At 48.8% G+C, this 26,952-nt stretch overlaps 1 protein-coding gene across 1 annotated transcript in view; it reads right to left on the bottom strand.

Annotated features, from left to right (window-relative positions):
* Positions 1 to 6,733: 6,733 nt before the first annotated feature.
* Positions 6,734 to 26,952, bottom strand: part of CRACR2A (calcium release activated channel regulator 2A) — a 131,596-nt gene continuing 111,377 nt past the window's right edge. The window contains exons 15-20 of the mRNA XM_025402662.1: positions 25,361 to 25,493; positions 19,410 to 19,491; positions 19,221 to 19,335; positions 10,793 to 10,894; positions 8,358 to 8,434; positions 6,734 to 6,845 (exon numbers count right to left, since the gene is read on the bottom strand). Coding sequence (XP_025258447.1) covers positions 6,761 to 6,845; positions 8,358 to 8,434; positions 10,793 to 10,894; positions 19,221 to 19,335; positions 19,410 to 19,491; positions 25,361 to 25,493 — 594 coding nt within the window. The 3' untranslated portion in view covers positions 6,734 to 6,760. The remainder of the gene's footprint in view (positions 6,846 to 8,357; positions 8,435 to 10,792; positions 10,895 to 19,220; positions 19,336 to 19,409; positions 19,492 to 25,360; positions 25,494 to 26,952) is intronic.

Raw genomic sequence — 26,952 nt, 5'->3', positions numbered from 1 at the left:
GGAGGAGAGGTGGCAGTGCTCCTAGGGCCAGCTCAGAAACCAAGCTCGGGCTTTGATCACAACCAGCAGCAACAGGCTACTAAAGTCTTGGGTTTTGTATGCATGTGTACCATAATTTCATTATTTTGAAGTAATTAAGCTGGCTTTTTTTAAGAAAAGCTTCAGATTTGTCCTGATTTGCAGTCTTCCCCCGCAATCCCTTTTGAGTAAAGCTTTGCAGGATGACTGAATTCTTAGAAGGACAGGGAAGATTGTCTGAGCATGTCTGGCCTCTCTTTAGTTCCCCTGAGAGACTGCGTAACTCCTTGGGCAGCTCACCTCCTCCAGAAGGGCAATAGAAGCTCACGAAGACGGGAGGCTTTCTCAGACCCGAAGGGTCTCCTCCTTCTTAGAATCCAGAAGAAAGGAGAGACCTTAGAAAGGAGGGTAGAGGTCAAGCTAAAGAAAAAGGCCAGAGTCCTAGCTGGGTTGTGTGAAGGGTGAGAAAGAAAGAAAGAAATTGGCAAGCAGAATTTGGTTTGTGCACAGGGCAGGTGGCTACCAATGTATGCTCTTTGAGACTTGAAGCTATTTTAAATATGTTTAAAGACTTAAAGTAAATCATGTCTAAAGAACTAAAGGAAAGTATGAGGATAATGCCTCACCAAATAGAGAATACCGATGAAGACAGAGAAATTGTAATAAGGAACCAGACAGAAATTCTGGAGTTGAAAAGTACAATAATGGAAAAGAAAAATTCACTAGACAGGCCCAACAGCATATCTGAACAGGCAGAAGAAAGAACTAGCGAGCCTAAAGATCAGTCAATTGAGGTCACCCAATCTGAGGAACATAAAGAAAGAAAGAATGAACAATAATACACAGAGCCTCAGAAACCTGTAAGACACCATCAAGCATGCCAAACACACGTAATGGGAACCCCAGAAGGAAAGGTGAGAAAGAAGTAGAAAGAATATTTGAAGAAACAAGGACCAAAATCTCCCCCAATTTCATGAAAACTATTAATCTGCGCATTCAAGAAGCTCAACAAACTCCAAGTGTGATAAACTTAAAAAGATCCATAGCTGCACACATCAAAATGAAACCTTTGAAAGACAAAGACAAAGAATTTTGAAAGCACAAAGAGAGAAACAATTCATCAAATACAACGTTCCTCAATGATACCAACAGCTAATTTTACATCAGAAACCATGAAGGCTGGAAACAGTGGGATGGCACAAAGTTCTTAAAAAAACAAAAAAAGCTGTCAATCAAAAATTCTGTATCTGGCAAAACTATCCTTCAAAAATGAAGGATAAATTAAGACATGTGCAGATAAACTGAGAAAGTGTACCTCTAACAAGAGCGTTTGTCTCTAACAAGCCTGCCCTACAAAAAATAGTAAAAGCAATCCTTCAGGCTGAAATGAAAAGGCACAAGATAGTAATGTGAATCAACATGAAGAAATAAAGAACACTAGTAAAATAAATTATGAAGTCAGATATAAAACACTACAAATTTATTTTGTTGTTGGTAACTCTTTTTCCTGATTTAAATAAAAAACTGCATAAGGCAATAATTATAAATGTATGTTGATGGACACAAAATGTATAAAGATGAAATTTGTGACAATAATAGCATGAGGGAGGAGACAATGGGACCACTTTAGAGCAACATTTTTGTATACTTGAAATTAAGTTGGTATTAACATGAACACATGGTTATAAATTGAGATATTAATGGTAATCCCCAGGGCAACCACCAAGAGAATAATTCAAAAATATATAGTAAATGAAATAAGAGAATTAAATAAAACATCTATTTAACATAAAAGAAGGCAGTAATGGGCCGGGCGCGGTGGCTCAAGCCTGTAATCCCAGCACTTTGGGAGGCCGAGACGGGCGGATCACGAGGTCAGGAGATCGAGACCATCCTGGCTAACATGGTGAAACCCCGTCTCTATTAAGAAATACAAAAAACTAGCCGGGCGAGGTGGCGGGTGTCTGTAGTCCCAGCTACTCAGGAGGCTGAGGCCGGAGAAGGCGTGAACCCGGGAGGCGGAGCTTGCAGTGAGCTGAGATCCGGCCACTGCACTCCAGCCCGGGCGACAGAGCGAGACTCCGTCTCAAAAAAAAAAAAAAAAAAAAAAAAAAAAAAAAAAAAAAAAAAAAAAAGAAGGCAGTAATGAAAGAATACAAGATTTAAAAAGACGTATGATATATAGAAGATAAATAGCAAAGTGGCAGACAAATCTTACTTTTTCAATTATATTAAATATAAATAAATTAAACTTTCCAATTAAGAGATTGGAAGAATAGATTTAAAAAACACGATCCAACTGTATGCTGTCTGCAAGAGACACTGTAGATTTAAAGATACAACTAGATTGAAATTAAAAGGATGTAAAAGATATACATTGCAAACAGCAATAAAAAGAGAGCCGAAGGGGCTACACTAATATCAGATAAAATCGGCACAGTGGCTCACACCCGCAATCCCAGCACTTTGGGAGGCCGAGGCAGGCAGATCACCTGAGGTCAGGAGTTCAAGACCAGCCTGGACAACATGGTGAAACCCCGTCTCTACTAAAAATACAAAAAAATTAGCTGGGCATGGTGGCGGGCACCTGTAATCCCAGCTACTTGGGAGGCTGAGGCAGGAGAATCGCTTGAACCCAGGAGGCGGAGGCTGCAGTGAGCTGAGATCGCACCATTGCACTCTAGCCTGGGCAACAAGAGGGAAACTGCATCTCAAAAAAAAAAAAAAAAAAAAAACTCAAGTTTGAGACAAAAATTGTTACCAAAGACAAAGAAGGACACTTTATAATGAGAAAGGGTCAGTCCATCCAGAAGAAATCACAATTATAAATACATTTGAACCTAGCAAGAAAGCCCCAAAATACATGAAGCAAACTGAGGTCTTTGAGAGTAGAGAAGGCAGCTTTGTCCTAAATGTTTGACTTCCATAACCCATTATAGTGGTTAATATCCTATCACTAGGGACTCATTCCTCTGAGTTAAAGGTTTGCCTCCCTTACAGTTCTTTGTTAAAGTATAAATATGGCCCTGGACGCCACCAATTGTGTTGTAATTCCATTTAGCTGAAGTTGGTTCAAGCTCCGTTGGAGCAGTGACCGATAGTGACAGAGACAAACGGTTGAGCCACTTTTGACAGACTCTGTAGGTATGGCCTGGTCTGGGCCCAGGAAGAAAGCAGGGAGAAGAAGCCTCTCCGAGTGGGTAGAAGTATTAAGAATGGAGAAAGAGTATAGGATGAGGAGCAGGGAGCAAGCTAAGGTATCACAGGGGAACAAAAAAAGTCCCACAGAGAGTGTGGGGTGAAACAAATGCTAGACAAGGAGCAAAGCAGCTGGGGCACTGGGTTGTGATGAGGTTCTTGGTTTGGCAACTCAGGGCTGAGGGCAGCATCTGTCCCTAGAAGAAGCAAAAGGTGTAAGAACAGGGAGCAGGCGAGAGCCAGGGATGGCAATGAGCACAGGCCATTCATTGGTAAATACCCAGGAGTTGTGACCAGGTCTGAGCTGCCGAGTGGTTCCTGGAGCACCACAGAGAGGGAGGGAGAGAGGACTGGGTGCTGGGATCAGGCAACAGGCGCTGGAAGGCTATAGGCACTGATAGAAAAACCAGAAACCTAGGAAACTCATAGGAACAAAGAACAGCAAGAGGCAAGCCAGACATGAGCTCAGAACTCGGGCAAACGGATGCTCAAACGAGGTTGTGTTTGTGAACGTGCCCAGTTCTGGGCAGATGCTTAGTAACTGTTAGCTGGTTCTAAATATAAAACTGAAGCAAGGCAAGTGGCCAGGACAGCAACTCGATGTTGGCAACAAAAATAGCCCCTACTTATTAACACCTCTTAGAGTCTGGGCACGTTGCTAGGTACTTTATATTTGTGACCTCATCTAATACTAAAATGACCCTGTGAGGTACACATTGAAAATTTTAATCTACAGATAAATGTGGATCCTGGTTAAGCGACTTGCTCAAGGCCATTTCAACGATGTGAATGGCACAGAGCCAGAGGGTTTCTCTGGCAGCCTCTGGGCCCGAGTGACAGCCCAGGGCGGCTCTGATCAACATGGCGGCTTAAAAGGAATGGGAGGAGGGGAGCTGACAGCTGGGGACAAGGAACTTCTCAGAGTTCCTCTGGAGTCCCAATCCTCCACTCTTTTTTTTAAAGACAGAATCTCATTCTGTCCCTCAGGCTGGAGTGCAGTGGCACCATCACAGCTCACTTTAAACCTCAAACTTCTGGGCTCAAGTGATCCTCCTGGCTCAGCCTCCTAAGTAGCTAAAGCTACAGGCTCATGCTACCATGCTCTGCGAATTTTTTTTTTTTTTTTGTAGTGGGAGGGTCTTGCTATGTTACTCAGGCTGGTGTCAAACTTCTGGTCTCAAATGATCCTCTGGCTCAGCTGGGATTACAGGTGTGAGCCACCACACTCGGCCCTCTCCTCTTTTTAAAAGGGGGATTGGGGAAGAGAGTATCAGAGGCCTGAAGACCCACCCTGTTCCTTTCTCTCTCCTTTGAAGACTCATGGTGATCTACCCCACATGCCAGGAGGCCAGGCACTAGGGCACTAGGGCCACCCTTTCCTGCCCTAAACCTTGCATGGCCTGTTTCTAAATGGAAGAATGCAGTGGAAAGCAGGGGCAAGGAATTAGGAATAAAGACATTTGTGGGCTTAGGGGACCCCAGGAATTGTCTGCTTGCCCCATAAATCCCAATAGCTATAGCTGCTGTTTGTCAAATGCAGAAGAGTGAGTTTACTTTCTCCACAGCCACCATGACCTTCTATCCTTCCTTTCCCTTCACGCACATCACACACACACACACACACTGGAGGGCCACCTCTGGGTGACCCATGCATCCCCTCTCCCTGCCTCATCCTATTAATGGAACCATCACCACTGCTCTTCCCTAGGGGAAGGGAGTTTCCTGTGAATTCTCTTTAACCTTGGACTGGGGTCCAGGGCCAGCCGATGATGGAAAATAAATACGTCATCCTGTGCATCTGAGCAAGAAGAGCTCAAAGCATCAAATATCCAGTCCCTTCATTTTACTGACGTGGTGGGGGCCAAGGAGGGAGTGGGCTTGCTTAGGGTCACGGAGCACCTCCTGGTACCCAGTTCTCATTTTTGTTCGGCACCCTCCATGGGCTCTCTGGTTCCTGCAAGTGCTCAATGAAAGAGAAGTCTGCAAAAAAGAGGTAGGTACTTGCCTGGGGACCCAGAGAGCCTCTGACTGTTTTGGGAGTCTGGGAGGAGGCTATTGGAATACCTTGAGAACTCTGGCCAGTGGTCTCGCCGCCATCCATGTGGCTATGTGGGGTTGTCTTCAGCTATCTTGTTGGAAGCCTGTGGACACTTTCTGCCCCTCTCCCTCTCTCTGTGCCCCACTTGGGTGTGGACTACCCACTTTCCTGTGGGGGCCTGGGTCTGCAGGCCCAGTGATTGGCAGTTATCTTTGTAATAACTTTCATTCGACTTCCTACTCAGGGCAAGAGTACTGTGACAGCCGGCTAGTGATGCCGGAGCTGGCTGGGAACTCACCACCACCCAACTGCAGGAATCCCACGGGGCTCAGATCATTCCCCCAGTCCAAGTGCCCTGTGCAATTGCAATCGGGGGTGCTGAAGCCAGCAGCTACATTCTGTTCACTTCTCAAACACCAGCAAAATGTCAACATCACAGCCACACTGAAAAAAAAAAATACAGTGTTCTGAAATAAAGTAAAAGAAAATAAAATGAAGTCAGTAACTACGGCCCTCGCGCTGGGCCCCACTGCCTGCGTGTCAGTCTACCCTGTTAATCATCACGTATGATTTTTCAAAGAGCTATTTTGAGAAACATTTAGAAAATGGCTTTTATATAGCTATATATACCTCATTTGTACCCTCCAGAAATGGTCGCTCTGTTTAGCAGCAGATGGCTTTTCTCCACTAGTTTTCCTTTCATTTCTCAGTCAAAGTTAAGTGGGAAGTCAACCCACCCCCTAACCCCAGGCGTACACTTATCACCCACAGTTCACCCTGGAGTCAAGGTTGTAGGTGGGGGGCAAGGATGAAAGGCTGTCGGTTCTCCCTAAGGCACCGTTCCAGAAAACCCAAGGGGACAAAGGCAGCGGGCATGGTGCTGAGAGGGAAGGCTCAAAGCTGGGAGTAAGGAACGAGCAGAGCCCCCGGGCCGGGGGTAGAATAGAATGTGGCCGCCCTGGTTTGCTGCAGTCAACAACCTGGGTATCTCAAGGTCCGCGAAGCAAGTATAAAAGTATCCCTTTAGCCGCTGGAGAACAGGGGCCAAGCAAGATTAACCACCCTGGCAGCACCTGAGTGCTGTACCTTGGCCTGCAGGAAGCCGCAAGTCGGCCCCACATGGTTGTCATGGCAACAGCAGTGCTGAGGCTCCGAAGGGCAAGGGGAGGAGAAGGGGGGTGGAGAAGGCACGTGGTGGCTTTTCTGGAAAAGCCCATCTGTTTCTTTCCCTTAGGAAACTAAGTCAGGGAACACAACAACAATAACAACAAAGGAGGGATGGGCATCTGGGGTCTGGAAAGAGAAAGGACAGAAAAGACTCTGAGATGCTCCAAGAGCAGCTCTCCTGATGGGATGTGCTTCCCTTCCTTTTGGGGGAGGCGAGTGACTGACAAAGAAAAGGACTGGGCGGGCCCCCGTGGGCGGCATCTGTGCAGGAGCCGTGTGCAGGATCAGGGCAGGCTCTGTGACCTCAGGCTTGCTGGGGGCAGTCCTGGTAAGACCCTATCAGCCACAGCAGGATTTCTTCTTAGCAGGGTGGCCGACCTGAATGGTGTCCTCTCTCACTGTGTCTTCTTGCTCCTTGAGGAACCTGGGAGAGGGGAAGAGATAGTGTCAGTGATGGAGAAGTTGATAGGCCCGGGGCTGGCAACCTGGACCAGCCACCCTCAGGTTACAGGCCATCTGGGCCATACGGAGAGAACCCACCCTCACCATGGCAGCAGAGAGAGTCCTGAACATCTCCCCTGGACAGTACAGGTGCACAACTATAATTGTAAAGCCAGAGAGTTTAGTCGACATGGATCCTTCAAGGCATCTCCTCCAGGAAGCCTCTCCTGATCCTCTAGGTAAGCCCACGTGCCCGTGACAGCATCTGACCCTTCCTCTGTCATGACCCCACCACCCAGCGTCACAACGCGTGGCTTCCCCGGCTGTCTCCCTCGGCCGAAAATGAGTTGCTTGGGACCGAGACTTCTCTTCGGTCTCTGTGCCTCTGCAGCCTATCACAGTCACCAGCACACAGGCGAGGCTCCAAAATATACTGATGGGTTGTGACCTCTGCAGTAGGGCTGTGCCATGTGGCCAAAGCTCCAGATTAATTGTAGGAGGTGAGGAATTAAAAATACTGGTGAACACCTTGTCTCTGCTTTATACTTTCAAAACGCTTTTGCATTACACATCTCCTTTGATTCTCTCAACAACCTGTGAGTGGGCAGGGAAGGAAGGCATGACTGGTGTTCCTACCTTCCTGACAAACCTCAGAGCGGCAGGGCGTTTGCCCAGGGAGTCAGGGGCAGAGAACAGACCAGAATGTTTCCTTCTCATACTCCATAACCCCATCACCTCGCCAATGCAGACAGGAGTTGTTCTGCGCTCTTAATTACTCAAAGAAAAATATTTTTAAATGCCCCAGAATGAGTGCTGAGCACAAAATGGGCTCTGTTAAGTGTTTATTGGATGGATGAATAGATGGAATGAAATGACGGCCTAGATGGATGAATGAATGAGTGGACGCTTAAGTATTGGAAATGAGTCCCAGCGTGGTTTTGTTGTTTAAATTTCTGGTGTAGGCAGGGCCTTAAGGAACCAGTCTTTTCATGTTACCAGCATCATTACCTTGGTTACCTCCTATTGATTCCCCATCACAGCCCCTCTTCTTTCTGGTTTCTACACCCACTCCTTCCTCCCACACCCAGGAACTCACATTATAACCCAATCTTGCCCCCAGCTGGCTTCCAGCTAGTCCCTGCTAAGACTTCAGCCAGTGCTGAGGAGCCTCTGATCTGACCTTTCCCAGAAGGATTTGCATTTAAAAAGAGTATCCCTAGGAAAAGGCAGCCTTTAAGACTCAGAAGAAGACTGCAATGGGGGCGACAGGCAGGGATGCTTTCTTTCCCAACAGCACTGTTTCAGAAAGCTGTTCCTGATGTTGCAATCCCATACAAAGGCCTAGGACCCCATTGCCTGTACTCAGAGGTCTCTGGCCAATAGGGAGGAAAGGGGGTCAGAGGCGTGGCCTGGGTGGCGGGAAATACGGTACCTCCCTGAAGGCAGACACAGCTGGACACAGCAGTTACTGCACCTGGGGAGCACGTCTCTTTACCTGGCCAGATGGAGCAGGGACTCTTTGGTGTTGTGACCAGAATAGGCGCTGCATTCATAGAAGATCAGATTGTTGTCCTGGAATCATAAAACAGAGTGAATACAAGAGTACTGGAGTGAGAGGGGACTGTGGGGGGTGGTGGGAGAGCCCCCTTGTGCATCTACCTACAGCCTTCCCTTCCTCTCGCAGGCTCCTTGACCTCCTCATAATCCTTCCTCACTCTGTACATGGCTGATTTCTGTCTCCACAGGCTCCCTGACTAATGCAAGCTCTGTAACCATCTCCCAGGTGAGCTATAACAATTGTAAAACAACGAAACCATACGCTGTCTTAGTGCCTCTTTATACTTTCCCAAACTACTGTCAAGTACACACATGCTCATTCCAGGTTACACCAGCTCTGTGACTCAGGCAAAGACACAAAGGCCAGGGCGGGCAACATTCTTCCCCCTTCACAAGCAGGCAAGCTGCTGTGACAGAGGGCACTTGGCTGGCTCGTTCAGTCCCACAGTGAGTCAATGGCAGAGCTCCTTGCAGCATGCTTTCCCCAAGACAGTGGCACTCCATAGGCCTCGGGGACAGGTTTCATGAGCCACTCCAGTAGGAATTCTCTTTCACCCCAGTTAATTAATACTCTAGCTGCCCTGGCTGTCAGCACTGGTGCACTGGACTGGCCATCAGCTCATTAGGATGAGGTTGTGCTGCCTGCATGGTGCGGGAGCCCTTGGCTAAGGCTCATCGTATTCCACTGATCACTCCCATTAACAGATGACTGGTGTCATGACGACAATGCTGATGGCACAGGGCCCTGGTTTTAGATGGCCTCTTCTTGGAGGCTGATGCCCTGAGGGGATGCAGGCCAGCTGAGCGAGGACAGTTCTGTGGCTGTAGCTCAGGAGGCTCTGCCATGCTCCCAATGCAGCTTTCCCCACCTACACCCACAGGCAGCTCCGCCCTCTGCCCCTCTCACCCAGCCCCAGGGGCTCTCTCTCTCCCTGTCTGCCTTTCTCTCAGATCTGCCATCTCTTGGGTCAGTCTGTCAAAGAGTAGAAGTTCCATGGGGTGGGAATAGTGGGGAGAGAAGGACATAGGACTTAGAACTGGAAGACATGATTTGCCTTCCTGCTTTGAGTTCTGATCCCACCTCGGATGAGCTGTGATAATACGAATATATCACGTAACTCCTGAGTCTCAGTGTTTTTTTTTTTTCACCGACAAAAAGAAAGAAAGAAAGAGAAAGAAAGAAAGAAAGAAAGAAAGAAAGAAAGAAAGAAAGAAAGAAAGAAAGAAAGAAAGAAAGAGAATAAAAGANAGAAAGAAAGAAAGAAAGAAAGAAAGAAAGAAAGAAAGAAAGAAAGAGAATAAAAGAAAATGGATAGACTCTTTAGGTCCAGGTGTATTTTGAAATCCAGAATTTTCCGAATCTTAGAAAGGTAATACATGTATATATTATGTATTATATAACACCCTTAGTGGATTTTAGACAGCACTCTATAATCAAACATATTACTATTGCTTCAGTGAGACATTTGAATATTCACCTTTTCAAAGCGAGGTTACAACCATGAATAGCCTCATGTCATTTCTGGTGAGATTTTTCTGCCAGATAAAATGCAAAACGACCCTTTCTGTTTTCAGAGCTTTTCGGATTTTGGAATTGTGGACATGTAACTGTCTAGTGACCCTCCATGTAGACACCTGTCAGGCCCTTCCTCCTCCTTTTTCCTTGAGTCTTACCATCTGTGCTTATTCTCCCAGGCTCTGAACTCATGAAACCCTGTTTAGGACGAGCATGCGAAGAATTACAGAATCATGGGGCTGGTAAGCACCCCATCCTTCCAGACACACAGTTTCATGAAAACCAAACTCTGAGGCAGTAAAAGAAGCCAAGGAACCACGCTTTGTTGCCTGATTTCTGTTAAGCCCCATTGATTCCATTTTTGGGCAAGAGGCCCCATGCTTATTTTAATGGTAGGTTTTCCAGTGTGTCTCCTGGGTTTATCTTGAGTTCACAACTTTGAGGCTCCATCCTGACAGAAAGGATGAACTCTCTAACACAGTGGTCTACAGAAGAACACACTGCTTTACAGAGAGTGAGCTTCTCATACCTGGGGCTGATCAAGTGGAAATGCAGATTGGAGGGGGATTGAAATAAGTAAACTTTTGCTATCTTAGAATTTATAATTCTGAGTTACAAGGAAGGGACTTTAGGATAATTCCCCATACCCTATGGTCCCTAACCAACCCCGTCTTGCAACCTGTGGTTTTCTATGCAGAGTTCTACATGCACAGGAGCTGGGCCACTCCCATGATGCCAAGACACCCATCTTTCCCAGTTGCTCCCTTCCCATGGCACTTCCAGAGAAAGTCCCCACCAAGGCTCCTGGGCACTTGCCCGACTTCCCTCAGGGTTACACTCTGTCGCTTGCTCTTTACCTTGGCAAGCTGCTCTCCGAGGCCCCGGGGGACTTCCCGCTCTTTCTCGTTGTCAAGCTTATTACCCAGCAGAAGAACAGGAACCCGGTCTCCCACAGCTTCCTGCAGAACAGAAAATGTTTTCAACTGAGAGGGGTGTCACAGGATTGCCCAGAGGGCAGACTGACAATGTCAGCTGGACAGATGGGACCTGGCTTGAGAATGCCCTGCTGCCATAAAAAGTGAGGCCGTAATAGAATCATCCTGAAAGCAGAAAACAGCCGCCTTCTCCAAGAGCCTCAGTTTATCACACTTCTGCAAGGTGCCCCAGGCCTGCCTGTGCTGTCTCCCAGTCCCTGTGTGTGCAATGACCACTCCCCCTTCACGATGCTCCTTGGATCTTAGATGGAACAGCAGACTTCCAGGTGTGCTGGATGAGGGGACAGTTGATGCCAACAGGCCACATGCCCCCTTCCAGGGCATTCCTAAATGGCCAGGCTTAGTCCGATGGACCAAGGCCATCAATGCCCCATGGCTTGGAGTTGTTCTGGAGGCTGCTTTGATTAGAAACTGTATCACCAGAGGCCTCATGATAGCACATAAGCTTCTGAGGGTTGGATCCAAATCTGCCTCATGGTCTTGCGCCCACAAGGCTCCATAAATGACTGCCATGTGCCTTGCTGGAGGCGGGCACCACAGACCCCTGTCACTGGGTGCTCTGGCTCTGAAGAAAGCCCTGTATGAGAAGGAATGCTGTGGCCATAGCAGCTGCACTGCTTGGGCCAGAAGTCACAGGTTTATTCAAGGTATCACACTGTTTACTCCCACAGTGGCTGTGGCTTACCAGCCAGGGGCCTCCTCCCGGGTCTCCGCCTCCTCCCTGGTGAAAGGAGCACTGTAGGTATCTCTCCTGAGGGTGCCCAAAGGGCCCGGGACCACCGACTGCCATTCAGTGAGTGAATGTGGTAATGTGCACATTGAAGAAGGTTGTTATTTTTACTTAAATATTTAATTAGGGGCTTTTAATCATAATTTAGTAACAAACAGTTATTCATTGTAGCTAAATGTTTTACTAAATAGAGGGACCTGTGGGATAACAGAAGCTAATAAGCAGTTACAGTTTTGCCAACACTTTAGCTGCTTTACTTAAGCATTTCAAATAAATGTCCAAAGTCCATCTTACAGGTATACCGATTTTAAGTTTAAATGCTATTATGTTTGAAATTAAGCCTCAATGTTTCCTTAATCTGTGCATTCATTTTTACTGCAGTTCAATAGGGGGAAAAAATTCTTATTTACCAAACGAGAAAGTTAAGGCTCAGAGAATCCAAAAGAACCTTCAACACCATAAGCACTGAATTATGAGAACTCTTGAGTATATGGGTCCTCATTCTTCAGCCTTTTCCTCTAGATTCTTATTTCCAATCAAGTCTCTGTTACTTAGTGTCTTATTAACTGGAACTCTCTAAACATGGTATCTATTGGTGAGATGATAATGTGTGTTTGCAATGATGACTCAAAGGCACTACAAGATCTTAGAGTGTCTTCTGACCCCTCAAAAATAGATTAAATTCTGGACACTGCAGTTGATGTGCTAAGTGGATTGTACATACTCCAACTACTTGAAAGTGAGAAAGCCACTCACGGCATATATGAAATCCTGTGGCCCCCCTATTAGCTAGAGCGTTCGCTAATGGGAACACCCCCTCCTCTGACCGTGCTGTGCCACACGATACTTGTGTGAAGAGCTTTTCACGGAAAGGGAAGAAAGGAGGAGGAAGCAGGGAAATGGGCCAAGCAGCTTGCTGTTTAGAGCACATGGGAGAGAGATATTTGTAGATTTATGTGTGAGGAATGATTAAGGCTTGTGGGATTTCTTGACATGGAAACTCTGAAAATATGAGCATCAGACTTGAAATCCCAGGGCAGAATTCTACCCGGGTTTTGTTATTATTTGGAATGGGCGATGGCTTGCAGAGGGGATGATGGATACTGAATGACCCAGTAGGATGAGGTAGGGAATGGGTCATAAACCCAACATCTGGGTCCTGTGCACCATGAACAGCAATGGTGCCTCTTCCCTCCTGGGAAAAGAAAGGGCAGGTTTCTTCTTTTCTTGGGGGGGAGGCCGAGGTGGGTGGATCACAAGGTCAGGAGTTCAAGACCAGCCTGGCCAAGATGGCAAAACCCCGTCTCTACTAAAAATACAAAAATTAGCCGGGTGTGGTGGCGGGTGCCTGTAATCCCAGCTACTTGGGAGGCTGAGGCAGAGAATTGCTGGAACCTGGGAGGCAGAGGTTGCAGTGAGCCGAGATCCTGCCACTGCACTCCAGCCTGGGTGACAGAGCAAGACTCTGTCTCAAAACAAAAAAACAAAAACAAACAAAAAACAAAACAAAACAAAAAAACACCAAAGCAATTCCTGGATATAAAAATAAAGGAGCTTAGAAGGAGCAGAAAAAAAAAAAATTAAAAGCAAAGCATCCAGCAGGAGCTGCGGTTTCTTTGTATTGTTCTTTTCTTACGCAGCCACTCTGGACAACTCGTTTCCCTCCAGGGACCCTGGCCTGCCACCGAGAAAGGAGAATTAGACTCATCTCCAAAGATTTGGCAAAAACAAATGAGAATGTCCATAAGACCAGAGAGTGTGCTAACTATCACAGTCAGTCACCATCTCCCCGGCCCGGGTCATCAGTCTCTGGCACAGGGGCAGGGAGAGGAGCTGGTCTTGGGGTAGGTATCTCCTGGTCCTCTCTGACTTCAACCCCAAAAGTCTTGAACTATCTGTCTAAACTTTATACCTTTCTCATACCTAACTAGGTTTTCAGTCTGCATGCCACTTGGCACGAGATGTTCAAAATTACCTCCTCGATGAAGCAACATCTCCTTCAAGCCTCCTAGGGCTTTGGTGAACAGGTCACAGGTCTACTCGAACCCTGATGTTGAGACTGTGAGAGATGTTGGTAAAAATCCCATCGGTGTGACAGGTTGCAGTGAAGTCATCTCAGCTCCTTCATCAGGCACACAATCTCTCTTTAGGAGACGTGGGTTCTGCCCTAGCTCTGTCACCATCTCTCCATGTGACTCATCTGAGTCTCTCCTCTTTTCTGTGTCTCTCTGTTCTGAAGCCAGGTTCTGTTCTATGACCCTCTAACAGAGAGCCCTCCCTCCACCTGCAGTCATTGCAGCTGACTTTCTGTGAACTTGAGCTTGTTGGAAGACAGACTTGTTGAAATTCAAAAGATCACCCATCTCTGACTTTAACAAGAGCTGTCAACTTGCAGCCGTGGATTGGCATTCAGCTCAGAATGTGCAGCTGTTGGGCTTGGTTGGTTGTTGCCTGTGTGCATGTGTGTGTGTGCGTGTGTGTATGTTTTAATATCTATTTGGTAGGAGGCATGAAAAAGCACTTAGCTGGGATAGTGCTGCTATTTCTCTGGAGCCAGAGCAAGAATTTTTTCAGCACATTAAAGCATGCAGTTATGCTAAGAAAAAAATGACTGCAAAATTATATCTTGGGGGTTTCCATATTTATCCATCCCCTGGACTATGAGTCAAAACAAGATTTATTTGTGTGGTTCGTTTTAAACTGCCAGCACTTCAAGCTCAACTTGGAACGTGGAGAAAAAAAAATCAAACTATTTTTTGCACCATGCTGTACATTGTTACCAATGACAAAGATCGCAGAATGAGGTTGAGCTAGCAGCCCAGGAAGGGAGAGGGAAGTGGGCCAGGACCCCTTGAGCTGAAGAACTGTCCTGCTTTGAGAGAGAAGCAAGAAGAACTGAAAAGTAAATGAACACCTGCTTTTCAGGAGCAGATTTCAGCCATGGACCACAGGACAAGAGAGAAGCAGTGCAGTGTGGCAAAGCCCTAGCTTCTGCATCGGGTGGTGCTGCTGACAAGTGTGGGCGCCTCTGGGAAAGTCACTTCCTCTTTTTGGATCATAGTTTTTCTTACTTATAAAACAAGAGGTTGCATTAGATTAATCTCCATGTTTTTTTCCAGCTCGGAAACACTGGTCTATTTGGCTTAACTCTGCCAATTCTATTTCACTTCCTCGACTTATATGCCTAGCAATCTAGTGCTATCAGAATGGCAAGAGGCTCTCAACAAGAAGTTCAGCATCCCAGGACTGCAGACACTGGGGGCCAGCAATCTGGCTCTGGGGGAAATACCAGCCCATACAGGCTTGTACAGGCTGGCGTTCTAAATTCTATTTTCTCTACCCGACACAGGCCCCAGAGTCTCCTGATGTCCAGTTTGTCCCATGGCCACACATGGGGCCTTAGAGCCTGACTAGTTTCTTTTCCAGATTGGAATGGTTAAACCAATTCTACCCCAACTGAGATAAGAAATCGGGGGTGGGTTGGAAATGCCGAGTTGGCTGAAAGACTGCCTGCAGTGACTTCCCATAAGGCACTCCGGAGAATCGGCACAGAGTGCGTCTGGGCCCTGCTTGGGCCTCTTCTGCAGAAGGCCTGCAGGCAAGATAAAGTTGTCTGGGCTGGGTGAAATAGCAGAACAAGGGTAAGGCCACAGCCTTCCCACCTCATCAAGCAGCACTGGTGCTCTCTTGCACCAAAGGATTTTGGTTCCCTCTGGGCTGGAAGGACTCTCCAGAATCTTCTCACCACACACATTCCTGCTCTGTCTTGGCCTCCCAGAGACAGAGTCAGATGCCATCATACACTGTAGAATTTGGGGGCCACGAGGTCTGCTTCCTCGTTGAATGATTGGCCAAAGTTTCATGGCCAGGAAGTGACCAAGATGGGATAGTAAGAACTTCCTTTCAGGGAGCTCCACTACCTCCCCCGAGCATCTGTTCCCACCCCACACAACCTCTTCCAAGAGTAAGTCTTTCCCATGCAGGCACGTACAGCCACTGAAGCCCTTTTTTCTTGTATGCTTTTCAGGTTGAGGGAGGAAGGGGGACTGTGAACAGCTGGCCACCATTCACTTACTAATAAGGCTTCAGAACCTTGAAGACTGTTATTAAAGCTCCCCCTCCACCCTCCCATCTCCGGGCGAGGGAGTTGGTAAAGTGCTTGGAGCTCTTTGGAAAAATAAGGTGCTCCACAAATGTAAGGTACTTATTATTTTCAGTTCCCCTCAGATCAAATTAGGTGTCAAGTTTTAATCTATCACCTGACACCTCTGATTGCTGGTTGCCAAGGCAGAATGACTTAGCTTTTCAAGAATCTAGAGCATAATTGCATTTCTGATGCCACCGTTCCACACCTTTGACACACACTCTGCCATTTGACACAGCCTCCTGCGCTTGTTTCTGAAACTCTGCGCTGCTGAACTGAACGCGTTTCCTGGTCTATCACACTGAGTCCCAGAGCTCCTGGTGTGTGCTGGACATGCCGTAGAGGCTTAGTAAATTCCTGGTGAGGGGTCACAGGCGTCTTTGAAAATGATTGAGAGCTCTTCTACTCAAAGGGTCATCCCTGTACCACCAGCATCAGCCTCACACGAGAACTTGCTAGAAACACAGAATGGCAGGCCCCAGCCCCGACTTGCTGAAGCAGAGACTGCATTTTAAGAAGGTCCCCAGGAGAGTCCCATATACATTAGGGTTCAAGGAGCACTTGTTTAGGCCAGGAACAGTGGTGGCTGAGAATCAAAATTCCCTGGGGAACTGCTAGTTTTGTTTTGTTTTGTTTTTTCAGGCCCTGAATCACTCTGGGAGAGAAGGCCCTGGCCTCTGTTCCCTTTAAAAGCTCCACATGTGATCCTGATGTTCATCCAGGTTTAGAATCATCAATTAGAGCTTAAATGTATCTTCGGCTAATATCTAAAAAAAAGAAAAAACTCAAACTACAAATCACGTAGAAAAGCCCTGTCTACACATAAACCATTCTGATTTAACTATCGATGGATTCCCCATCTGAGCCGGGCTTCCCGAGCCCACAGACACACCAAGGCTTCCATGGGCCTCTTAGCAGCCACACGGCGCAGATGCATTTCAGCCCTGTCCCACAAAGGAATGTTTCTGGAGGATGACTAAACTCATGCTTCATGCTGTGATGATGGCCTTCTGAGATTTCTTCACCTCCACCACCAAACTGTTCCATGTCTTCTTCTAGATCCCAGGCTCTGTGCCAGACAGGAGCCTTAGAAATGACACCCCTTAATGACAGCAGAGAGCACAGTTCCACAAATTTGTCACCATCCATTCCCATTAATCTCAGACCACCTGGAGGCTTAGCCCTAGCACACACCAAAATTTAGATATTGGGGGACAACTAAATGTCTGTGAAAAGGACAGGTGACCCTGGAGAAGTTAGGGCTTCCCTTTCTTCACTTTTGAAGGAGATGGCTATACTAGACGGGAGATTTTCAAAGGGAATCCCTTTTGTCTAACAAAATTGTATTTGACCTCCAATATGCTGAAAAAGGCAAGGCAGCTCTGACAGAGATGGGGGACGAGGGACCCAGATCCATGACCACTAAACCTTCCCCTGCCGCCCCCCTATCTCTGGGGAATGTCAGTCTGATTCCAGGGCTCCAAGGAAGAAAGTCTGGAAACCCTTGGATTAGGTAATCCCTAACTTCTCTCCTCGTGCTTAACTTCTGTAAGGAAGATAAATCTGCTTGGTGCTGCCAACAACAAAAGTAAAAAAAGAAAAGAAGAGAAAAATCATGTCATAAACTCCAAAGTTTAGAAAGGAATTACGGCCGGATTCACCCATTCCATTTGCTTCCATTATTAGTTTGGTGTACAGGCAATCCACCAGCTACATTTCAAAACTTGCATTTTTCTCATTTATAAGTGTGTTAGGCACAGTAATTTTGAGAAATAATAGGTATTAGGCAAATTCTTGAGAAACCCTTGAATCTGGCTTCCATTCTGTTCCTTATTTTTTCTTGGTAATCAGAAGGATGCACATTAACAAGAGAGAGATGGGTGACCTAGACAGGCGAAACTACAGAGAAACAGATTTGGGTGAAAGGGATCACGGATCTTAGAGCCGAAAGGATCAAAGACATTGACAACTCCAAGATTCTGCCTTCAGAGCAATGTGGTATCCATTCATTCATCCAGTAGTTGTTGGCCTCACGCAAAGCATCCAGGTTATGGCAACAAAGATGCAGCTTCTGTTCTTAGGCAGCACGGAGACACAGGCTCGTAAAGAAGCGATTTGTAGGCCGGGCGCAGTGGCTCAAGCCTGTAATCCCAGCACTTTGGGAGGCCGAGACGGGCGGATCACGAGGTCAGGAGATCGAGACCATCCTGGCTAACCCGGTGAAACCCCGTCTCTACTAAAAAATACAAAAAACCAGCCAGGCGAGGTGGCGGGCGCCTGTAGTCCCAGCTACTCGGGAGGCTGAGGCCGGAGAATGGCGTAAACCCGGGAGGCGGAGCTTGCAGTGAGCTGAGATCCGGCCACTGCACTCCAGCCTGGGTGACAGAGCGAGACTCCGTCTCAAAAAAAAAAAAAAAAAAAAAAAAGAAGCGATTTGTAGCAGCGTGATAAGTATGTGACAGTATATGCAAGGTATTATGGACTTGGAGCAGAGAGCTGAACATAAGCTTCATGAGGGCCGCAGCTTTGTCTCTTTTATTCACTGCTAGGACTCCCAGGCCCTAGAATAGTGCCTGCAGGTGTTTTTAACAAATAAATGAACAAACCACAAATCCTGCTGGTGGAAGGGGTGGGACATCCTACTTGGCTGTTCTGTGAAGGAATCAGCTGAGGCCTGGTAAAGAGCAATTTGTAGCTTGTCCACACTGGCATTGGCCTTGAGAAGCCTGCATTGGAGTGGTGGAAAAACTTTTAAAAAGCACGTACAAAGCGACACATTGCAAGTAGGAATCATAAAAGTAGAGTTTCCCAGATAATTCAGAATGCAAAGATAACACAGTTGCTCTTGGGCCCTGCCAAGACCCTTGATTGTGAGGTGAGCCTGGAGCCCTCACATTCTGGATCAACCTCCTCTTGTGTGAAGAGCTGTGACAGAGGCCCCCAAACATTGCATGGTGTGGCTCCTGGGCAGGGCATAGCTGGGCCTACTGAGCTGGAAAGACTCGGGGGGTGGGAGAGGTGCTGGTCAGAATGAGGGAAGAATCTGGTTGTGACTCAAACACTGAGTTCTCCAGGACCCTTCCTTGACACTCCACTATGTCCCCTCTCCCAATCCAGTCCCATTCACTCATGGCCCAGCAACGACACAGCTGCTGGCATAATCTGGATTTTCCGTGTCCCTCTCTCCACGAGGGCGGGGACTGTGTCTGTCTTGGTCACTTCTGGGTCCCCAGGAACTAGCCTGGTACCGGGAACTCGGATGAACAGAGGAACAAATGCCTGCATCAGTTTGCTCCTGGAAAAGGCAAGTTCTGAATCAGATTTTGAAAGTGCAGAGGCTCGGGTGGGAGATGGACAGAGAAGAAAAGAGAAGCTACAATCAAGCCTAAATGCTCCCACGAAGGTCGCCAGCTCACCTCCACGCTGCTCAGCCACCGCCGGACCGACAGGAACGACTGCTTGTCTGTGAGATCGTACATGACGATGACACCATCGGCCTTTCTGAAGAACTGCTGGGTGATGCACCGGTACCTGCCACAGAAGGGCCACGGGTCAGGCATGCATGACCTTCCCCCTAGAGCCCCGAACTTCAGGCAGCTCCTCACCTCTCCTGCCCAGCCGTGTCCCACAGCTGCAGGGCCACCTGAGAGTCGTCCACATTCACCGTCTTCACACGGTAGTCAATGCCTGCAGGGTGAAACGGGCCTGTCAGGGCTGCCCTGGGCCAGGGCACCTCACTTCCAAATCAGGAAACGAGGCTTCCAATGTCTGAAATCACATCAGGCCCAAGGTGACAACCCTCCCTGTGCAGCTCGTGGGAGGCAAAATGGAGAAAGGAACAGAGCACTGGATGGGGAGGCATGGGACTTCAGCTCTGGTCCTCTCTCTGCCACTTATTAGCTGTGGAACCTTGATCAGATCACTTAACCACTCTGAACTGCGGGCTCTTCACTGTAATACAAGCCATATGCTCTTTCTTTCCCTCCCTCCCTCCCTCCTTCCCTCCCTCTTTTCCTTCCTTCCTTCCCCCTTCCTCCCTCCCTCTCCCCCAACTTTCTTTCTCTTTCTTCCTTTCTTTCTTTCCTTTCTCTTTCTTTCTTTTCTTTCTTTCCTTTTTCTTTCTTTTCTTTCTTTCCTCTTTCTTTCTTTCTTTCTTTCTCTTTCCTTCTCTTTCTCTCTCCTTCTCTTTCTCTCTCTCTTTCTTTGTTTCTCTTCACCTAAAATCCTTTAAAAGGCCCCCTAGTAAAAATCAAATGTCCTATGGGGATGGCCTCCATCAACCAATCCAAAGGTATGTGGAGGAAGAAGAAGGAGGGGAGGAGGAACAGGAGGAGGAGGGTAGGAACTGTCAGGTAGAGGAAAGGACAGAACAGAAGGGGTAAGAGAAAAAAATCACAGGCAACGTTCACCCTTGACATGGGTTAGGGCTCCTAATCCTACCACTGGGCTGTTCACAACCATCTCTCCAGGGGTGTGACCCTACCTGGGGTCCTCAACCCCAGAGAGAGGGGGCAAGGTCAGTGAAGTGCATTCTGCACCCCACAGCAGCTCTCAGAGGTCAGGACCTCAACACAGGCGTTTTAATACAGGTCTTCTCCACTCCTGCATCCTGTAAGAATATTCGCAAAGGCATAAAGAGGTTCAAAAGTACATCCCACCACCAGCACCATAAGTTCGAGATCTTAGAACTTTAGGGTATCTCCCACAACCTTCAGAAAGGCCTCTGGAGGGCTCAGGAAGACAAACAGCAACAGCAGCTTGGACAGAGAGAGACAGAAGAGACCAAACAGACAACAAAGAGGCAGTAAATGGAAAAGGTCATCCCAGCCGCTGCTGCTGGGCAAAGGCTACTGCATTAAGGACTCACGAGTGAGGAGAGGCGGGAGGATCATCCACTTCCAGAATGTCAGGGGCAGCAGGGAGTCTGGAGGCCCTCTGCTTCACAGACGGGGGCCAGAGAGGACTGCAATTGTCTGGGCTGAGAGCGATTTCTCCCATTAATAGAATGCTATTTCCAGTGTTTCTATGTGCTGCCTCTCTACCTTCACAGAGTCCCCCTGTGACATCCATGGGAGTTATCTGCACACACATGTGCACACATGCATATATACTCAAACACACACATTCACACACACACCGAGAGATGAAGCACGAGTCATGAGCAGTTGTGCCTTGCCCGAGCTGGTCTGGTAGCCAGGTGAGCTGCAATCCCAGCTCTGAGGCTGACTGCCACTCCTGGAGCCAGACTCAGGGCACAGGACACGGGCAGCTTTGTTTCACCTAGAAGGCCCAGGGCTAAGTGCTCCCAGCAAAACAGATGACAGTGGCTGGAAGGTGAATCCAAGGGTGCGTTTTCTTCCTGGCTAGAAGTGGAGGGGCTTTCCTGGTCTGTGCTCTGGGAGACAGAAGGGGCTGCCTGCTTTCTGGTAACAACTGAAGGGAAAGGCATCCATGGTCATACAGCTTCAGGGCCAGATCCAAAACCAGCCAGTGCTCCCCGAGGACAGAGCCTTCTGCCTGCTGGTAAGGCTCGCAGGTAGAGCGGCAGGGAGTTTGCTGGGGCAGCTGGGTCTTGGTTGCCCTCAGCTCCTGCTCTACCTCATGGGCTAGGTGCTTTGCTGGAGGACAGGCAGCTGTCTCTGGCGAGGAGTGAGATGGGCAAAAGAGTGTGCTGGAAAAATGTTCAGTGCCGTGGTGAGCTTGGTGAGACTCCCTGCTGAACACGTGATGTGTTTCTCTCTGCAGCCTCAGACAGGCAGGCCGAGGAAGCAGATAAACAGGCTCCCGGGGGCTGGGTGTGAGGGACACAGGAGAAGACGAGGGGGTGGGGATGAAGAGGCAGCGTGTGCAAACATGAAGCCAGAGAACACAAGTCCAACAGGATAGTAACACGGAATACGTGGGGACCGGAGGGCCTGGATTAAACTGATTTAAAGACGACCACCAGTTCTGAAATCCCAGGAGGCAAGAGACCTGTGCTGTGCGTTCCTGTCTCAGCTCTGCCACTGACCATGGGTGCAGCTCATTTTGGGGGGGTTCTCCCTCCTCATCGGTAGACGGCAGTGGGATGGAGGTACGAAGGGATGAAGGGGCTAAGTTAGATGTTCACAGTGTTTAAGTGCGGCCGGAGCATTCAACTATCACATCGAGGTGACCCTTGTTTGCAAGCGAATTGCTTCCTGAAGGATGGCTCAAGTCAGGAGCCTCCTGGCACCTTGAAAGGTGCTGTGGAGATGGTGTGGGTTAGCGCTGGGCTGATGGTTGCCAGGAGGGTGACCTTAACCTTTCTCGAGGTGACAGCCCTGAGCTGTCATAAGGCAGGAGCACTGGGGAGCAGTGGCAGCAAGTTGCTCTGGAGAAATACCCTAGGGAGCTGCTGCAGGGATTTCTCTGTAGAGATGGGCAGTGGAACAGACACTGGACCGGTGGCCAAGAAAGGGCTGGGGCATTCTGCCAGAAACAGCTTCTGGAAGAAACACCTTGGGTTCTGGCCTGTGACCTAATGCAGGGAGGTTGTGAACCAGTGTGGTGTAGTGGGAAGAACGCTGGACTTGGAGTCCTGGGTTCCAGGGAGTTTGGTTAACTCGAATGATCAGTCTGTTGTGGATCTCCATTTTCTCACTTACAACATGAGAGGATGTAATTAGACCATTCCTAAGGTTCCTTCCAGATCTAGCATTCTGCAAAAACCATCAGCGTCGTCTCCAGGATGCCTGCAGGGCTCAAGCACCTGCTCTTGAAGGAGCAGGCTGGGCCCCGGGTGGGGCAGGCAGGGTGCCCTAGTCACCAGTCGCACTGCAGCAACTTGCATTTCACACAAGCCACTGGTCCAGTACAAAACATGCTGTTATGAGGGAGTGGGAGACCAGGAAGTTGGAGGACCCCTCGGAGGATGGAGGTGAGCTGGAAGAATAGCCAAAGCCCTGCCACTGGGCTGTAACTGCTGCCCTTGACAGGAGATTGGATGGAATCCTGGTCTGGGGGTGGGCAGTTTTGGCCCGAGAGGCTGTGACTCTGTGGCTGTTATATCTCTTTAAAGGGGGCAGCATGCAGGTGGCTGGTGCGACATCTGCTTCCTGACATGTGTCCCAGAGCAGGGCCTGCAGTGTGGCAGGGAAACTAATTTGAGCTGCTGCTCGAGCATGTGTGGAGCGGTGTGATGAAGGGCATCCTGATTTGGAACCTTTGATTTTTTTTTTCCCCCTTCCTAAACTGTAGGGTGTTTCCATAATTGGCCTCCTGGGAAGTGCAAATGAGTCTGATTTTCTATTTTTCAGGGCCTTCCATCTCAGGGCCACAAGTTGAAAATGTAAACAGACCCTGATTTTGTTGTCAGGAGAGGCAGGCCACATGCACACTGCTCGGGGGACATGGCTCTGAGGCCTGCGGGCTGGGCACCCACTCCCTGCCTCCCCCAGGCCTGTGCCAGAGCCAAGACTGTAGGGCCTCCCCCATGGAATGCCCTCAGGGAGGGCAAGTTGACCTCCCAGGTGCTGTCTCCTGTGTTACCACACTCAGCACACCCCCAGCTGCCCCTCCCTCGAGACCAGACGTGGCCAGGCTCTTCTGGGTTTGGTTTGCAGGCTCGTGCTTCTTCCCATCTGGGTCCCAATTTTTGTCTTGGGATGCTCTCAGTCTCTGGGTGAAGTTGAGCAGAAGGAAAGGGATGGGAAGATATTCCAGGTGTGATAACAGTGTAAGAAAAGGCCTGGCAGGAAGGACGGGACACCTGAAGCACACAGGCACAGACCCCTCTCTGGGAGAAATGTTAGAAGGGCCAGTTCAGGGTAAGAGAAGGAAAATGGAGTTTCCCCAGGCAGGACTCTGGGCTGCTCAAAGTTGGTCTTGTAGAACCAGCTTGTCACACAGCCAAAGGTCAAAGATGGTTGAGTCAGAGACCTAGGCTTGGAGGCAGTCTTAGGGTGCTAATATGATTTGGATTTGTGTCCCCACCAAGATCTCATATTCAATTATAATCCCCAATGTTGGAGGTGGGTCCTGGGGCAGATGATTGGATCATGGGGGTGGATCCTTCATGAATGGTTTAGCACCATACCTTTTCCTCATGATAGAGTTCTCACGAGATCTGGTTGTTTAAAAGTTTGCAGCACCTCGCCTGTCCTCTATTCCTCCTGCTCTGGCCATGTAAGACGTGCCTGCTTTCCCTTTACCTTCTGCCATAACTGTAAGTTTCCTGAGGCCTCCCCAGCCATGCTTCCTGTACAGCCTGCAGAACCATGAGCCAGTTAAACCTCTTTTCTTTATAAATTACCAGTCTCAGGTATTTCTTTATAGCAGTGCAAAAGCAGACACACAGGGACCCAGTTGCAACCTCTCATTTTTCAAATGAGAGAAAACTGAAGCCCTAAGAGGCATCACATCCTCTTGAGGTCACACAGCTTGTCAGTGGCAGGGCCCAGATGAGGACTCAGGACTTCTGATGTCTTACTGAACCTCCGAAGCCCCTCCTTCCTGCACCAACCTCTGTTCACCTCCAGAGGCAGACAAGCATCCTCACCTCTCATGGGGTGCTAAGTGCATACAACTCAATTGAGGGACACTATGGCATGGAATAGAAGGTAGTTGAGGGGAAGATATCAGCACCAACCCACTGATGGGAATGTGAACAAGCCTCTAACCTCTCTGGACCTCAGTTTCCTGATCTGTCGACGGGGCTGAACAGTACCTGTCCCCTAGGGTTGTTGTGGAGATAGATGAAAAGGATGACTATAAAAGCTTCTGGTAAATATTCAGGTCATACAAATACATTTTCAAGTACAGTTGACTTATCAGCTTGGTAGAACAGGCATGCAATGTATTTGTTTTTTGTTGAGTGATTCACCTTCCTGTTGAGTGATTCAAGCTAAAAGGTCCGTATGCCCTTGGGTCTCACCACATATTCCAATGCAACCCTCAACTGTGGGTGAAGGGATTAAAGGCCTCTATTTAAATAAAATATCACCCAGAGTGGGAACACATTAAGCCATGATCATCCATTAATGGCTGAGCCTAATGAGCTTCCACATTGAAGTCCAGCTGTCACCCAGCAGGCTGGGGACTTAGGACAGATACAATGTGACGGGTAAAAGAAGCCTTCCAGGAGCCAGGCCAGGATGTAGCAGGCCCTCAGGAAGGCAGGGGCATGTGTGGCCGGATGTGGGTCTCGGGAGGAGTCCCAGGCAGTTCGGGGGGAGCAGGAAGACCCAGGGCCCTGCTGACAGTGGGGAGGAGTGGTCAAAGGGAGGGGGCACTCATTGAAGCAGGGAAGGGGACCCAAATCTACCTTTACCAAATTTAGTTCCATAAACCCAGGGTTGGACTTATGAAGTACTCCGGGGTCCCATCACACACAGGATGAGCTTAGCAGTGTGAGGGGAGGTGGCTTCATCTTGCCCCTCCCAGCCTTTCTGTTGAACACAGCAAACACCAGCATCCCTATCGGCCAATCCCCGTGGCCCTTCCCATGGGCCTCTAATGCCCCCTCCCCCGGGCCCCCCTCTCACAAAGTCCTTTCCCAGAGATGGGCCTGGGACCCCCCTCAGGGAGGAGAACTCACCCACAGTGGCCGCCATGCCTGGGGAGAACCGGTCCTCACAGAACCTCCTCAGGAAGGACGTCTTCCCCACCGCGGAATTGCCGACGAACACAATCTTGAAGAGCCGGTCGGGGGCAGAGGGAGAGCTTTCCTCCTGCGGACAGCACACAGTCTGACCAACTGCAGGGAATGGTCCTGCCAGCCCCTGCCCCAGCTACCAGAGGCCCTTCACCCATCCCCACAGTGGCCCTCAGGGGGTGCAGACCGGCCTCCAGACCTGCACCAGGGAGGCTGCCACAGCCTCAGAATGCAGTGAGCATAGTCGGCCTTGGGGCATGGAGGCTTTTTCCAGCATCCGCAGGAGGGAGGAGAAACAGCTACCCAGGTGACATGTGCTGTCCGCCTCCTGTGGCAGGAAGGCAGAGGCCGACCCTGGATTCGGTGGGGTGGAGGAGGCAGCACGTTCACGGATAAGGACAGCTCAGTGCTCCAAGTGCGACAGGGCACAGAGGAGGCGCTTACCACCATGGCCTCCCAAAGTGCTGCTTTTACAGGTGTGAGCCACCATGCCCAGCCCACAATTCCTCCAAGAGGAGGCAGGAATTTTTTCTGTAGGGAAGGACAAGGTGGGGCGTTTGCAGAGAGAAGGAGAGGAGGATGAAAGAAGGCTTATCCACATCACCGGGACAGAGACGTCCCAGGTTGGGACAGGGAGTTCCTTATTTCAGCCCTATCCTTGGCAGCCTGGACTAAACGGAGGATGCTCTGGCCTCTCTGAATATTGCTCTCCATGCATCTCATCAGCTCCCATCGAGGCACCGCCATCCTCCTTGTGTAACTGAGGCACGAGGGTCTCCACTCAGGAAGCTGGGAAATGCTAGGCTGCTGGGCAAAGCTTCCCAGAGTCAGTCAGTCACTGCTGCTCTGTCTCTTGGGCCCCGCAGAGGGAAAGGGCTGGGGCACGAAAGCCCAGAGGGGAGTGAAGTTGACCTAGGACAAAAAGCAAGTAGGAGGTAGAGTAAGGAGCCGCCTTCCAGCACAGCCTGCTGCTGAGGAATGATCATTCACTCCAGGGACCTGCCACTCAACCGCAGGCATCGCGCCTTCAGGCCCAGCTCAGCGATGCCTGATCACATGGGGAGGCTCTTTTGAATCTATTTCAAAGTGAATTTGGGGGAATTAGCTCCTCTCATTAAGCAAATACTATAATGTAGTGGCAGTTGTATTAGCAGTACTTGAGTTTCAGATAAAAAGCCATTAACTGCCTTTTGGAGAGAAATCAATTCCATGCAGTATTTAGGAGAGAATTCAAGGTCAACTACAAAAATTTAAACTAAAAGTTAAAAAAAAAATAACCACCAACCTGCACTCAAAAACTATGCCTCCTGCCCCATTTTCTTTATTCATGTCATGCACAAGGGCACCAATTCTCTGCTGGTCCCTGTACCTTTAATTGTTATTTGTTTGAGACTAAAACTCAGTGTATCGATCTAATACACCCAAGCACAGTACAAGGCAGGGAAGGTGAAACCCAGGATGGCAGGAAATGGTCCTGGTAGGAGAGGTGTTGCCTGATCCTTAGCCCTGTGGCCACCGCCCCTCCTCAGGCAGAG

Source organism: Theropithecus gelada, chromosome 11, assembly GCF_003255815.1.
Source record: "Theropithecus gelada isolate Dixy chromosome 11, Tgel_1.0, whole genome shotgun sequence".
In the NCBI taxonomy this organism is placed as follows: Eukaryota; Metazoa; Chordata; class Mammalia; order Primates; family Cercopithecidae; genus Theropithecus; species Theropithecus gelada.
The sequence above is the reverse complement of the archived record's forward strand: the minus strand, read 5'-3'. Positions and strand labels throughout refer to the sequence as shown.